Source organism: Pristiophorus japonicus, chromosome 8 (assembly GCF_044704955.1).
Source record: "Pristiophorus japonicus isolate sPriJap1 chromosome 8, sPriJap1.hap1, whole genome shotgun sequence".
Lineage (NCBI taxonomy): Eukaryota > Metazoa > Chordata > Chondrichthyes > Pristiophoridae > Pristiophorus > Pristiophorus japonicus.
In genome coordinates, this window is record NC_091984.1 from 141,239,089 (window position 1) to 141,251,097 (window position 12,009).

General features: G+C 47.5%; 1 protein-coding gene across 1 annotated transcript in view; it reads right to left on the reverse strand.

Annotated features, from left to right (window-relative positions):
- Positions 1 to 6,774: 6,774 nt before the first annotated feature.
- mrps14 (mitochondrial ribosomal protein S14) overlaps positions 6,775 to 12,009 on the reverse strand; it is a 14,469-nt gene continuing 9,234 nt past the window's right edge. Inside the window, exon 3 of the mRNA XM_070886238.1 lies at positions 6,775 to 8,174. Within this exon, the coding sequence (XP_070742339.1) occupies positions 7,992 to 8,174 (183 nt within the window). The 3' untranslated portion in view covers positions 6,775 to 7,991. The remainder of the gene's footprint in view (positions 8,175 to 12,009) is intronic.

The following is a 12,009-nucleotide window of genomic DNA, read 5'->3' on the forward strand; positions in this document are numbered from 1 at the left end:
ACCCCCTTGCCCCCACAGCCATGTAATCTCCTGGGAGAGGCAAAAAAATCCCAGGGTCAATAAGAGAAATACTCTGTAAAATTCATCTCCGACTCCCTTAGGAAATCTGGAGAGGCTGGGGTTGTTCTCCTTGGAGCAGAGAAGGCTAAGAGATTTGATAGAGATATTTAAAATCATGAAGGAGTAAGTAAAGAGAAACTGTTTCCAGTGGCGATAACCAGAGGGCATAGATTTAAGGTGATTGGCAAATGGACCAAACGCAAAATGAGGAAAAACTTTTTTTACGCAATGAGTGGTTAGGATTTGAGTGAGAGGGTAGTGGCTACAAATTCCATAGTAGGCTTCAAAAGAGAATTGGATAAATACTTGGAGAAAAAAATTCTGGGATCTGGGGAATGAACGGGGGAGTGGGACTAACTGGATTGCTCTTCGAAAGAGCCGGCACAAGACTCCATGGGCCGAGTGGCCTCCTTCTGTGCTGTACTGTTCTATTCTATGATTCTATAATCAAAACCAGTCCAGATCATATGGACCTATAAAGACAGTTACCTTCGATATGATGCGATCTCTGCCCCAATCAGGAAACGGTCCAGCTCCCTCGTGAAGGCAGGCAACGAGTCAACACTCACACCAGCCGGCAATGTATTCCAGAAGCTCTCAATTCTCTGGGAAAAGAACCACCACATAATATACAACCTATTCCTACTCTTATAGTTTAAACTTCTGTCCCCTGCTCCTCCCCAATCTGTGAAAATAGAATAATCTATCAATAGAGACGCCATCCAGCCCTTTCATTATTTTATAGACCTGTTAGATCACCTCTAAGTCTACGATGCTCTAAAGTAAATAGACCGAGATCCTTGAGCCCATCTGAGTAGCTGAGATTCTTTAAGCTAGGAATCATTCTCGTGGCTCTCCTCTGGATCTTTTCCAAGGCCATAATATTACCTACAATGTGGGGGAACCAAAACTGGACACAGTGCTCTACTCTAGATGTGGTCTGACCTGCGACCTGTACAGTGTCAAAATGGTGTCCTTTGATTGATAGTGAATGGTTCTAGTAATACTGTATCTTGTTAGCTTTAGCTATAGTTTTCTGCATTGGTCCTGAACCTTTAGTGATCTGTGAACAATAACACCAAGATCTTTTTCTCTTTCGTCCTCTTTCATTATTGTTCCCTGTAAATGGTGTGTGTATTCTGTATTACTCCCAATCCCCCTACTCTTTTTCCATAGCTCTGCAAAAGTTTCCCCTTCGAGTATATTCCCTTTTGAACGTTACTATTGAATCCGCTTCCTCCACCCTTTCAGATAGTGCATTCCTGATCATAACAATCCCCATGAGAAAAACAATTTCTCATAGCATCTCCCCCTGGTTCTTTTGCCAATTACCTTAAATCTGTGTCCTCTGGTCACCAACTCTCCTGCCAGTGGAAATAATTTCACCCTGCCTACTCGACCAAAACCCATCATTTAGAACACCTCTATTAAATCTCCCCTTAACCTTCTTTGCTCAAAGGAGAATAATCCAGCTGATGTGAATCCTATATTTAAAGAGGGAGATAGAACAAGTTCAGGGAACTATCGAACAGTTAGCATATCAGTGGTAGAAAAGATAATGGAATCTTTACTTTATTCAAGAAAAACATCTAGAAACTGAAAATATAAGAGTAGTCAGCATGGATTTCAAAAGGGAAGGTCACATTTGACCAACCTTATTGAAATCTTTGAACAAGTAACAAAGAGTAGACAAAGGAAATGAAGTGCATGTAATATATCTGGATTTTCAAAAGGCCTTTGATAAGGTACCTCATAGCAGACTCATGTCTAAGGTCAGAAGATATGGATTCACAAGTAGCAGAATAGGTAGCAAACTGGCTACAGAACAGAAAAAGAGTAGGGGTTAAGGATAGTTACTCAGACTAGCAAAAGGTGCAAAAGTGGTGTTCCACAGGGATCGGTGTTGGGACCACTGTTCACAATTTACATAAACAATTTGGACTCAGGAATCAGAAGTACAATTTCAAGATTTGCAGAGGACACCAAATTGGGGGTATAGGTAAGACTGAGGAACACTGTGACAAAATACAATAATACATTAAGTGGAGGGCGCCAAGCACCTCAAGTCTCAATGCCGAGAGTATGCAGAAATCAAGCGCAGGCAGCGGAAACCAGTCCCACCTACCCCTTCCCTCAGCGACTAACTGTCCCACCTGTGACAGAGTCCATGGCTCTCGTATTGGACTGTTCAGCCACCAAAGAACTCACTTCAGGAGTGGAAGCAAGTCTTCTTCGATTCCGAGGGACTGCCGATGGTGATGATGATGACATTAATAAACTTGCAGAATAGGCATGTAATTAGCAAATAAATTTCAATATAGATAAGTGTGAGGTGGTGCATTTTTGGTAGGAAGAATGAGGAGGCCACATAGTCTTTGGAAAATATCTCTAAATGGAGTAGAGGAACAGCGGGATCTGGGGGTACAGATACACAAATCACTAAATATAAATGGGCCTGAAATCACACTCCCCACGGGCGCGTATGAGGGTGCGCACGCGCCCATGGGGTCCGCGCAAGTTCCAGGTTTAGTTACGCGAACCGTATGTGCTTAAACCGGAACTTGCGATCTGTCAAGCAATATCGACAGATCCACTGCATCCAAAACTAAAGGGTAAACCGTGGGCGGAGAGTTGGGCTATTTGCCCGATTCTTGCCCAGCGAATGTCCTTCAAATTCTTACGACTGAAAAAAGCAGGCATAAGGCCTGTTTTTATCAGCGCAAGATTTTTGAAGTACAGAAAAATACATTTAAAAAAATAATTTAAACATTTAAAATCTTGTTAAATGAGGCAAGTTTATATTTAGACCCTTTAAAATATGTACATTTATTTTTCAAAAAATTATTTTAATTTTAAAATAATGAACTAAATTCCATTTTTATTAATTTGAGATATGTGATTTAAAAAAAAAGTTATTTTCAGTTTGTTTTGGGGGATATTTCCATTCATATTTATGTGAGTCCGTATATACGGAATTGCCATCAGTATGAATGGGGATCCCCATACTCTGATATGGTTGGGCCGGCCCACGCGATCCCAGTGATGCGTATGAAGCGCTTACGCTCCTGGGATACATGTGCGCCTACAAAGACCTTCACGTAGCAGCCCAGAATCGCAAGCCTCAGAACCTCCAGGACCAGCAGGTACTTGGGTAGAAATTTTTGCGGTTGGAGGCATCCTGCCCGCGGGGAAGCCTCCGACCGCAATTTCTGGCCAATGATGCAGCTTAATAAGGCCGTAGGAAAAAGAAAACCAAACATTGGAATTCATTTCTCGAGGGATAGAATTGAAAAGCAGAGAAGTTATGTTAAACTTGTATAACACCTTGGTTGGACCATATTTACGAGTACTGTCCACAGTTCTGGTCTCCATATCATAAAAAGGAGGCACTGGAGAAAGTGCAAAAAATATTTACAAGGATGATACCAGAACGATTGAGCCTTTCCCGAGTTGTTATTCCAATCAGGAAAGGCTGAACAAGCTGGACTCATTTCTCTAGATAAAAAACGGCTGAGGAGTGACCTGAAAGAGGTCTAATGAAAGGGTTTGCTAGGATATATGTGAAGATGTTTCTACTTATGTGGAGATCAAAACTAGGGGCCATAGACATAAGATAGTCCAATGAATACAATAGGGAAATCACGTGAAACTTCTTTACCCAGAGAGTGGTTAGAATGTGGAACTAACTACCACGAGAAGTAGTAGTGGCGATTAGCATAAATGCATTGAAGGGTAGGCTGGATAAGCATGAGGGAGAAAGGAATACAGGGTTATACTGAAGCGGAAACGTTACAAGGACACCCTCAAAGCCTCCCTGATAAAGTGCAACATCCCCACTGCCACCTGGGACTCCCTGGCCAAAGACCGCCCCAAGTGGAGGAAGTGCATCCGGGAGGGCGCTGAGCTCGAGTCCCGTAGCCAAGAGCATGCAGAAATCAAGCACGGGCTGCGGAAAGAGCGTGCGACAAACCAGTCCCACCCACCCCTTCCCTCAACGTCTATATGTCCCACCTGTGACAAAGACTATGGTTCTCGTATTGGACGATACAGCCACCTAAGAACTAATGTTAAGAGTGGAAGCAAGTCTTCCTCGATTCCAAGGGACTGCCTATGATGATACTGATAGAGTTAGATGAAGAGGGGTGGGAGGAGGCTCGAGTGCAGCATAAACACTGGCATGGACCGGTTGGTCCAAATGGTCTGTTTCTGTGCTGTACTTTCTGTGTAATCATAGCTTCTCTCATTTCTCCATGTAACTGAAGTCCCTCGTGCTATTCTAGTAAATCTCCTCTGCACCCTCTCCGAAGCCTTGACATCCTTCCTAAAGTGTGGTGCCTAGAATTGGACACGATACTCCAGCTGAGGTCTAAACAATGATGTATAAAGGTGTAGCATAACTTCCAGAAAGCCTGTCTTTAACCTGGAGCCTGAAATTTACAAGTGGTTACAATTGCCTTGATTGAACCCAATGCTTGAATGTGTCTACTTAAGGCAACAGCCTTATAGGAACAGGCCAGATTATCAACTCAACTTTACAATCATCCCTCAAACCACCAGGGAGCAACAGCCTAGGAGGTCTGTGTATATATAAATGCTGCTCCCTAATAGCATTGTACAACAGGAAAACCTTGGGTTTCAGATGACTTTAAAACCATTCTTGTGTGACTTACCCCACTGTTGCAGCATACCTCAACCCAGCTATAATTAGATATGTGCATAAAAGCTGACAAAAGCACTGGATCTGATGCCCTACATCTTAGGGTTCTAAAAGAGGTGGCTGCAGAGACACTGGATGCATTGATTTTGATTTTCCAGAATTCCCTAAACTCTGGAAGAGTCCCGATGGACTGGAAGGTAGTAAATGTAATTCAAGAAAGGAGGGAGAAAGAAAACAAGGAACTGCAGGCCTTTTAGCCTGACATCAGTCATAGGGAAAATGCTAGAATCTATTATTAAGGATGTAACAGTGCGTTTGGGAAATCACTGCAATTAGAAAGTCAACACGGTTTATGCAGGGGAAATCATGTTTCACAAATATATTGGATTTTGTTTAGGTAACTAGTAGGGTAGATAAGGGAGAACCAGTGGATTTAATATTTTTGGATTTTCAGAAGGCATTCGATAAAGTGCCGCACAAGAGGCTCATGGGATTGGGGGTAATTCAGTGGCTTCAAGGATTGGTTAACGGACAGAAAACAGAGATGGCAGTGTTTGCCACAGTGGAGTGTCACAAGTTTCAGTGCTTGGGCCTCGGCTATTTACAATCTATATCAATGGCTTAAATGAGGGGACCGAGTGTAATATATCCAAGTCTCCGCACGATACAAAGCTAGGTGGGAAAGTAAGCTGTGAGGACGTAGAGGCTGAAACAGGATAGAGACAGGTTAAGTTATTGGGCAGGAAGGGAGTGTATGTGAAAGTGGGAAATTATCCACTTTTGTAGGAAGGATGGAAGACCAAAATATATATATTTTTTTTAAAGTGAGACTAGTATATGTTGAGAGTCAGGATTCGATGGTCCTTGTACACAAAACACAGGAAGTTAACATGCAGGTACATCAAGTAATTAGGAAAGCAAATTGTATGTTCGCCTTTATTGTAAGGGGGTTGCAGTACAAAAGGAAGTCTTGCTGCAATTATATGAGACCACATACTTGCCTTAAAGGGGTGCGATGAAGGTTCATTAGATTGATTCCTGGGATAACAAGGCTGACATGTGTGAAGGGATTGAGCAGATTGGGCCTATATTCTCTGGAGTTTAGAAGAATGAGAAATGATCTCATGAATCACAAGATTCTGAGGGGGTGTGACAGAGTTGATGTGGAGAGGCTTTTCCCCCTGGCTGGACAGTCTAGAACTAGGGGTGGGCCATTTAGGACTGAGATGAGGAGGAATTTCTTCCGTCAGAGAGTTGTGAATCTTTGGAATTCTCAAGCCCAGAGGGTTGTGGAGGCTCAGTATTTGAATATATTCAAGATTGTGTTCAGATTTTTGGGCTAAGGGATATGGGTAAAGGGTGGGAAAGTGGAATTGATGTCGAAGTTCAGCCATGATCTTGTTGAATGGTGGATCAGGCCCGAGGAGCCGCATGGCCTACTCCTGCTCCTATTTCTTATGTTCTTATAACCTAGAGCCACACTTGGAATACTTCATTAACCATTACCTGGCACAACAGAGTACACTCCGGTTTCAAAACCTTACAGTCAAGTCGTTTATACTGTTGTAGCAGTGCAAATATATGTATAAAACAGTGAATCTAGGAATGCGAAAGACAACTCCCGCGCACTTCGCATTGGTTGGCTCTGGATCAGTGGTGTCAAAGACCATGGGGAACATTGCTTATGACCCCTTTTTTACATTGATGAGCTGTTGGCAGCTGATATGTGGTGCGCCCACCTCTATCTATGTAAACGAAGCAAAACTCCGCACTGCAAATGGCTTACAGGTTCTCAAAAACAGTTAATGGGGGAAAATAAAACACCATCCCTGCTGCCCCTCGACCGGGACCAATAGATACTGCCAGCACTCGGTGAAATAGAGGGACGAGAAGCATTTCTAGGTCGGACAACACTCCTTGCCCTGTCTTCCCGTCAACATAAAAGCTGCTAGATAGAAAGGAAGGGGGGGGGGGGGGGGGTGGAAGGGGACGGCTGTGGGTTATAGATTTTCATTTGCCAAACGTGGCAGTAATCATTAAGTGAAGGAAGCAGCAGATAATAGTGATCTTGGTCGGAGCTTTATTGAGTGCAATTGAGGCGAGTAGTTTCAAAGTCACATCACTGATGTGTGTTCTTCGGAGCGATACAGAAATCTAACCTTTGGACAAAGTCAAAGAGCAAATATTTGTGGTTTAAATGTGGCAACTCATCTCTCCACACACTGCAGGCAAGAGAGGCAACTGAGCACAAGCACCCCCCAGGATATTCAAAGGACACTCTTAAAGGGGCACTACGTTTAATTTTTCAGGATGCAAGTGCTCTTGTACAAACAAAATATTATCTGCCAAACATAACATGAGGACTACTCTAATATACCACATTAAATGCAAGTGATGTTACAGTTAACAAATATTGACATATGGCTTATCTCTTCACCCCACCAAACAGTTTGCTATGGAAATGATGCCCCTTTAACTCATGGATTTGAGGATTTTAATGTTGGATGGCAGAGTGATAATGATCCTTTGATCATTTGAATAACATAGCTCCTCACAAACCCCGGTTACAGACACTTATCACGTATTGAGGCACACAAAATACATCTGATTCTGGCAAGAATAGACTCCTGATTCTGGTCTACAGACCAGGACTACTTCCAAAATCAAGCACAAGAGACTCGCACCAAACATTCGCTTGCAAGTATTTGTTTGCAAACTGGACACAGCTGGAGAGAAACGCAGGGACATCTGGTCCGGGATCACATTTAGCTGCGATACCCCCCGCCCTGCCACCCCATATCAAATAGCTTTCCAACACTGATGTTTCAGCACAGGTGGCACCTGTGCTCGGCGCTAGCTCCCACTGCCAGTGTTCACTGCCCAGGTCACTTGGGTAAGGTTTTAGGAATGCTGCCCCATGCCCATGGAACTGCACCCTGGCGGGAGCCAGCATCTCAAGGAGAAGGGAGGTTAGGCAGAGTAAGAGAGAGGGTAGGCATCTTCCTTATTCCAGCAAAAAAAGACTAGCATTTACATAGAGCCTTTCACAATCTCAGGAGGTCCCAAAGCCCTTTACAGATAATGAAGTACTTTTGAAGTGTAGTCACTGTTGTAATGTATGAGTAATGTATCGCCCCCCCAACCCTCAAGAGAGCACCAATCTTGAGAAGGGAAGCTCTGTGATCAGGTGCCCGTTGTCCATGTCTGTTTACACTCGTCCCACAGTGGGGGTCGCTCGCGTCACAACCTGCCCTCCTGCCAATCGGGCGCGGAGCTACCACATGGCGCGCTGTATCCCGGACATCTGGTTGTGGTCAGCGAGGTGGCGGAAGACGATGCGGCTGAGGCGCCATCTGCGTTTGACCCCCCGCGGCCGAGAGGTCAGGACACAGCGATTGCGGATCCGGACCGGGCAGCTGTCCCTCGGCAGGCCTGCGATTTCCTGGTCGGCAACTTCCTGCGGGTGGGAATGCAATAGAGCGGTGAGTAAAGCACGCAGCATTAGTTGCTCACTGCAATTTGAAGCAAGACCAGATCACAGGCCTGTGCTCAGCTCCCGCCCAAATCCCCCCTCCGTGGCCTCGCCCCTCCCCATCTCTGTAACCTCCTCCAGCCCTCCGAGATGCCTGTGCTCCTCCAATTCTGGCCTCTTCTGCTCCCCCCAATTTCCTTCGTCCCACCACTGGCATCCGTGGCTTCAGCTGTCTATATCCTAAGCTCTGGAATCCCCTCCCTATACCTCTCCGCCTCGCCTTCTCCTTAAAACCCATCTCTTTGTCCAACCTTTTGGTCACCTGCCGTAATATCTTATGTGGCTCAATGTCGGTTTTTGCTCTGATAACGCTTCTGTGAAGACATTAAAGACGTCTATAAATACAAGTTGTTGTTGCAAAAACTAACAACTGCGGGAAGCAGTTTTGCTGCCATGAAGCACTTTCTATTTTATTTCAAAGCTTCAACATTCAAGGCCAGTTATGTTTTGGGATTTCTCACTCTGTCATCTGGTGAAAAAAAAGGACAGACAGATTGATCAAGATCAATCACCTTATCCCAGGACCTTACCCCAAAATACTTCACAAGCAATGGATTACTTTTTAAGTGCAATCACTCTTACTCAGGCAAACATTGGCAGCCAATTTGTGCACAGCAAAGTCTCACAATCAACAAATTAGATAAATGACCGGTTAATATGTTTATAGTTGTGTTGCTCGAGGGGGGAATGTTGGCCAGGACACCCTGAGAACTCCCTCAGTCCCACACCAGAGCATGGGGGTGAATTTCAGCAGGGGTTTCTCCTCGTCACCTGCTATAAAATCGGGGACAAATCCATGGTAAACCTTGAATTAAACGCACATTGTTGTGGGGCTTGCACTGCTCCTCTAGTGCAAGTCTCCTGGTCCAGTTACAGCAGATGACCAGGAGAATTCTCAAACCCACCCCACCCCTGGAAATTCCACCCCCTATGTTCTCCAGTCTGTACTAGGGTTTGAATCCACAAAGAGATGCTTCCTGACCGCACCCCTCAACGGCTCCTTTGTTCTGGACTCCCTCAGCAAAGGAAATCATTTGCATTATTCAAACTATTTTTTCAGTAATATTTTATGGTGAGATTTAATCTTTTATAATCCAAACCTTCAATTACAAAATATTTGCGGACCTTACATTCTACCCACATTAGCGCAAAATAATGTTGCAAGAGTTTAGAAACTCAACGTGCAACTTCATTTGGTAAATACTGACCTCTTCTGGCACCATCTAGGTACTGTCCGGCATGCCAATTGTTAATACAAGAGGCAGAGCAGTTCACCTCAGTCACTGGCCCCAAGTTTCCACATGATTTGCTCCTGATTTTTAGGAGCAACTGGTGTAGAACGGAGTATCTTAGAAATCGGAATTCTCGTCATTTAGTTTGCTCCAGTTCTAGTCAGTTAGAACAGTTTCACTTTGGAACAGAATTTTTTTTTCAAAAGGGGGCGTGTCCGGCCACTTACGCCTGTTTTCAAAGTTTCGGCAGTGAAAACTTACTCCAAACTAACTTAGAATGGAGTAAGTGAAGATTTTTGTACGCTGGAAAAAACCTTGTCTACACTTTAGAAAATCAGGCGTAGGTTACAAATCAGGCGTAGGGAATGGGGTGGGGGGGGGGGGTGTTTAAAGGGAAGTTGACAAACATTAAACACTTCAGTTTTACAAATAAAGAGCCCTCATCAATAATAAATACATCAATAAATCAATCCAAAAAAATTAATAAGAAATAAAAAAAAAAATCAATAAATATAAAATTTTCTACTTACCGACTGCAGCACCTGGAGCCCTCCAATAGCGTGCAGCCCCCCACCAACCCCCAGTGTGTCTCTATCTCTATGTTTGGGAGAGGGTGGGGGGGAGAAGGGGGGGGGGGAGAGAGAAGAGGGGGGAAGGAGATTGGGGGGGGGGGAAGGAGATTGGGGGGGGGAAGGAGATTGGGGGGGGGGAAGGAGATTGGGGGGGGGGGAAGGAGATTGGGGGGGGGGAAGGAGATTGGGGGGGGGGAAGGAGGTTGGGGGGGGGAAAGGAGGTTGAGGGGGGGGAAAGGAGGTTGAGGGGGGGGAAAGGAGGTTGAGGGGGGGGAAAGGAGGTTGAGGGGGGGAAAGGAGGTTGAGGGGGGGGAAAGGAGGTTGAGGGGGGGGAAAGGAGGTTGAGGGGGGGGAAAGGAGGTTGAGGGGGGGGAAAGGAGGTTGAGGGGGGGGAAAGGAGGTTGAGGGGGGGGAAAGGAGGTTGAGGGGGGGGAAAGGAGGTTGAGGGGGGGGAAAGGAGGTTGAGGGGGGGGAAAGGAGGTTGAGGGGGGGGAAAGGAGGTTGAGGGGGGGGAAAGGAGGTTGAGGGGGGGGAAAGGAGGTTGAGGGGGGGGAAAGGAGGTTGAGGGGGGGGAAAGGAGGTTGAGGGGGGGGAAAGGAGGTTGAGGGGGGGGAAAGGAGGTTGAGGGGGGGGAAAGGAGGTTGAGGGGGGGGAAAGGAGGTTGAGGGGGGGGAAAGGAGGTTGAGGGGGGGGAAAGGAGGTTGAGGGGGGGGAAAGGAGGTTGAGGGGGGGGAAAGGAGGTTGAGGGGGGGGAAAGGAGGTTGAGGGGGGGGAAAGGAGGTTGAGGGGGGGGAAAGGAGGTTGAGGGGGGGGAAAGGAGGTTGAGGGGGGGGAAAGGAGGTTGAGGGGGGGGAAAGGAGGTTGAGGGGGGGGAAAGGAGGTTGAGGGGGGGAAAGGAGGTTGAGGGGGGGGAAAGGAGGTTGAGGGGGGGGAAAGGAGGTTGAGGGGGGGGAAAGGAGGTTGAGGGGGGGGAAAGGAGGTTGAGGGGGGGGAAAGGAGGTTGAGGGGGGGGAAAGGAGGTTGAGGGGGGGGAAAGGAGGTTGAGGGGGGGGAAGGAGGTTGAGGGGGGGGAAAGGAGGTTGAGGGGGGGGAAAGGAGGTTGAGGGGGGGGAAAGGAGGTTGAGGGGGGGGAAAGGAGGTTGAGGGGGGGGAAAGGAGGTTGAGGGGGGGGAAAGGAGGTTGAGGGGGGGGAAAGGAGGTTGAGGGGGGGAAAGGAGGTTGAGGGGGGGGAAAGGAGGTTGAGGGGGGGGAAAGGAGGTTGAGGGGGGGAAAGGAGGTTGAGGGGGGGGAAAGGAGGTTGAGGGGGGGGAAAGGAGGTTGAGGGGGGGGAAAGGAGGTTGAGGGGGGGGAAAGGAGGTTGAGGGGGGGAAAGGAGGTTGAGGGGGGGGAAAGGAGGTTGAGGGGGGGAAAGGAGGTTGAGGGGGGGGAAAGGAGGTTGAGGGGGGGGAAAGGAGGTTGAGGGGGGGGAAAGGAGGTTGAGGGGGGGGAAAGGAGGTTGAGGGGGGGGAAAGGAGGTTGAGGGGGGGGAAAGGAGGTTGAGGGGGGGGAAAGGAGGTTGAGGGGGGGGAAAGGAGGTTGAGGGGGGGAAAGGAGGTTGAGGGGGGGAAAGGAGGTTGAGGGGGGGAAAGGAGGTTGAGGGGGGGGAAAGGAGGTTGAGGGGGGGGAAAGGAGGTTGAGGGGGGGGAAAGGAGGTTGAGGGGGGGGAAAGGAGGTGAGGGGGGGGAAAGGAGGTTGAGGGGGGGAAAGGAGGTTGAGGGGGGGAAAGGAGGTTGAGGGGGGGGAAAGGAGGTTGAGGGGGGGGAAAGGAGGTTGAGGGGGGGAAAGGAGGTGGGGAAAGGAGGTTGAGGGGGGGAAAGGAGGTTGAGGGGGGGGAAAGGTGGTGAGGGGGGGGGAAAGGAGGTGGAGGGGGGGAAGGAGGTTGAGGGGGGGGAAAGGAGGTGAGGGGGGGAAAGGAGG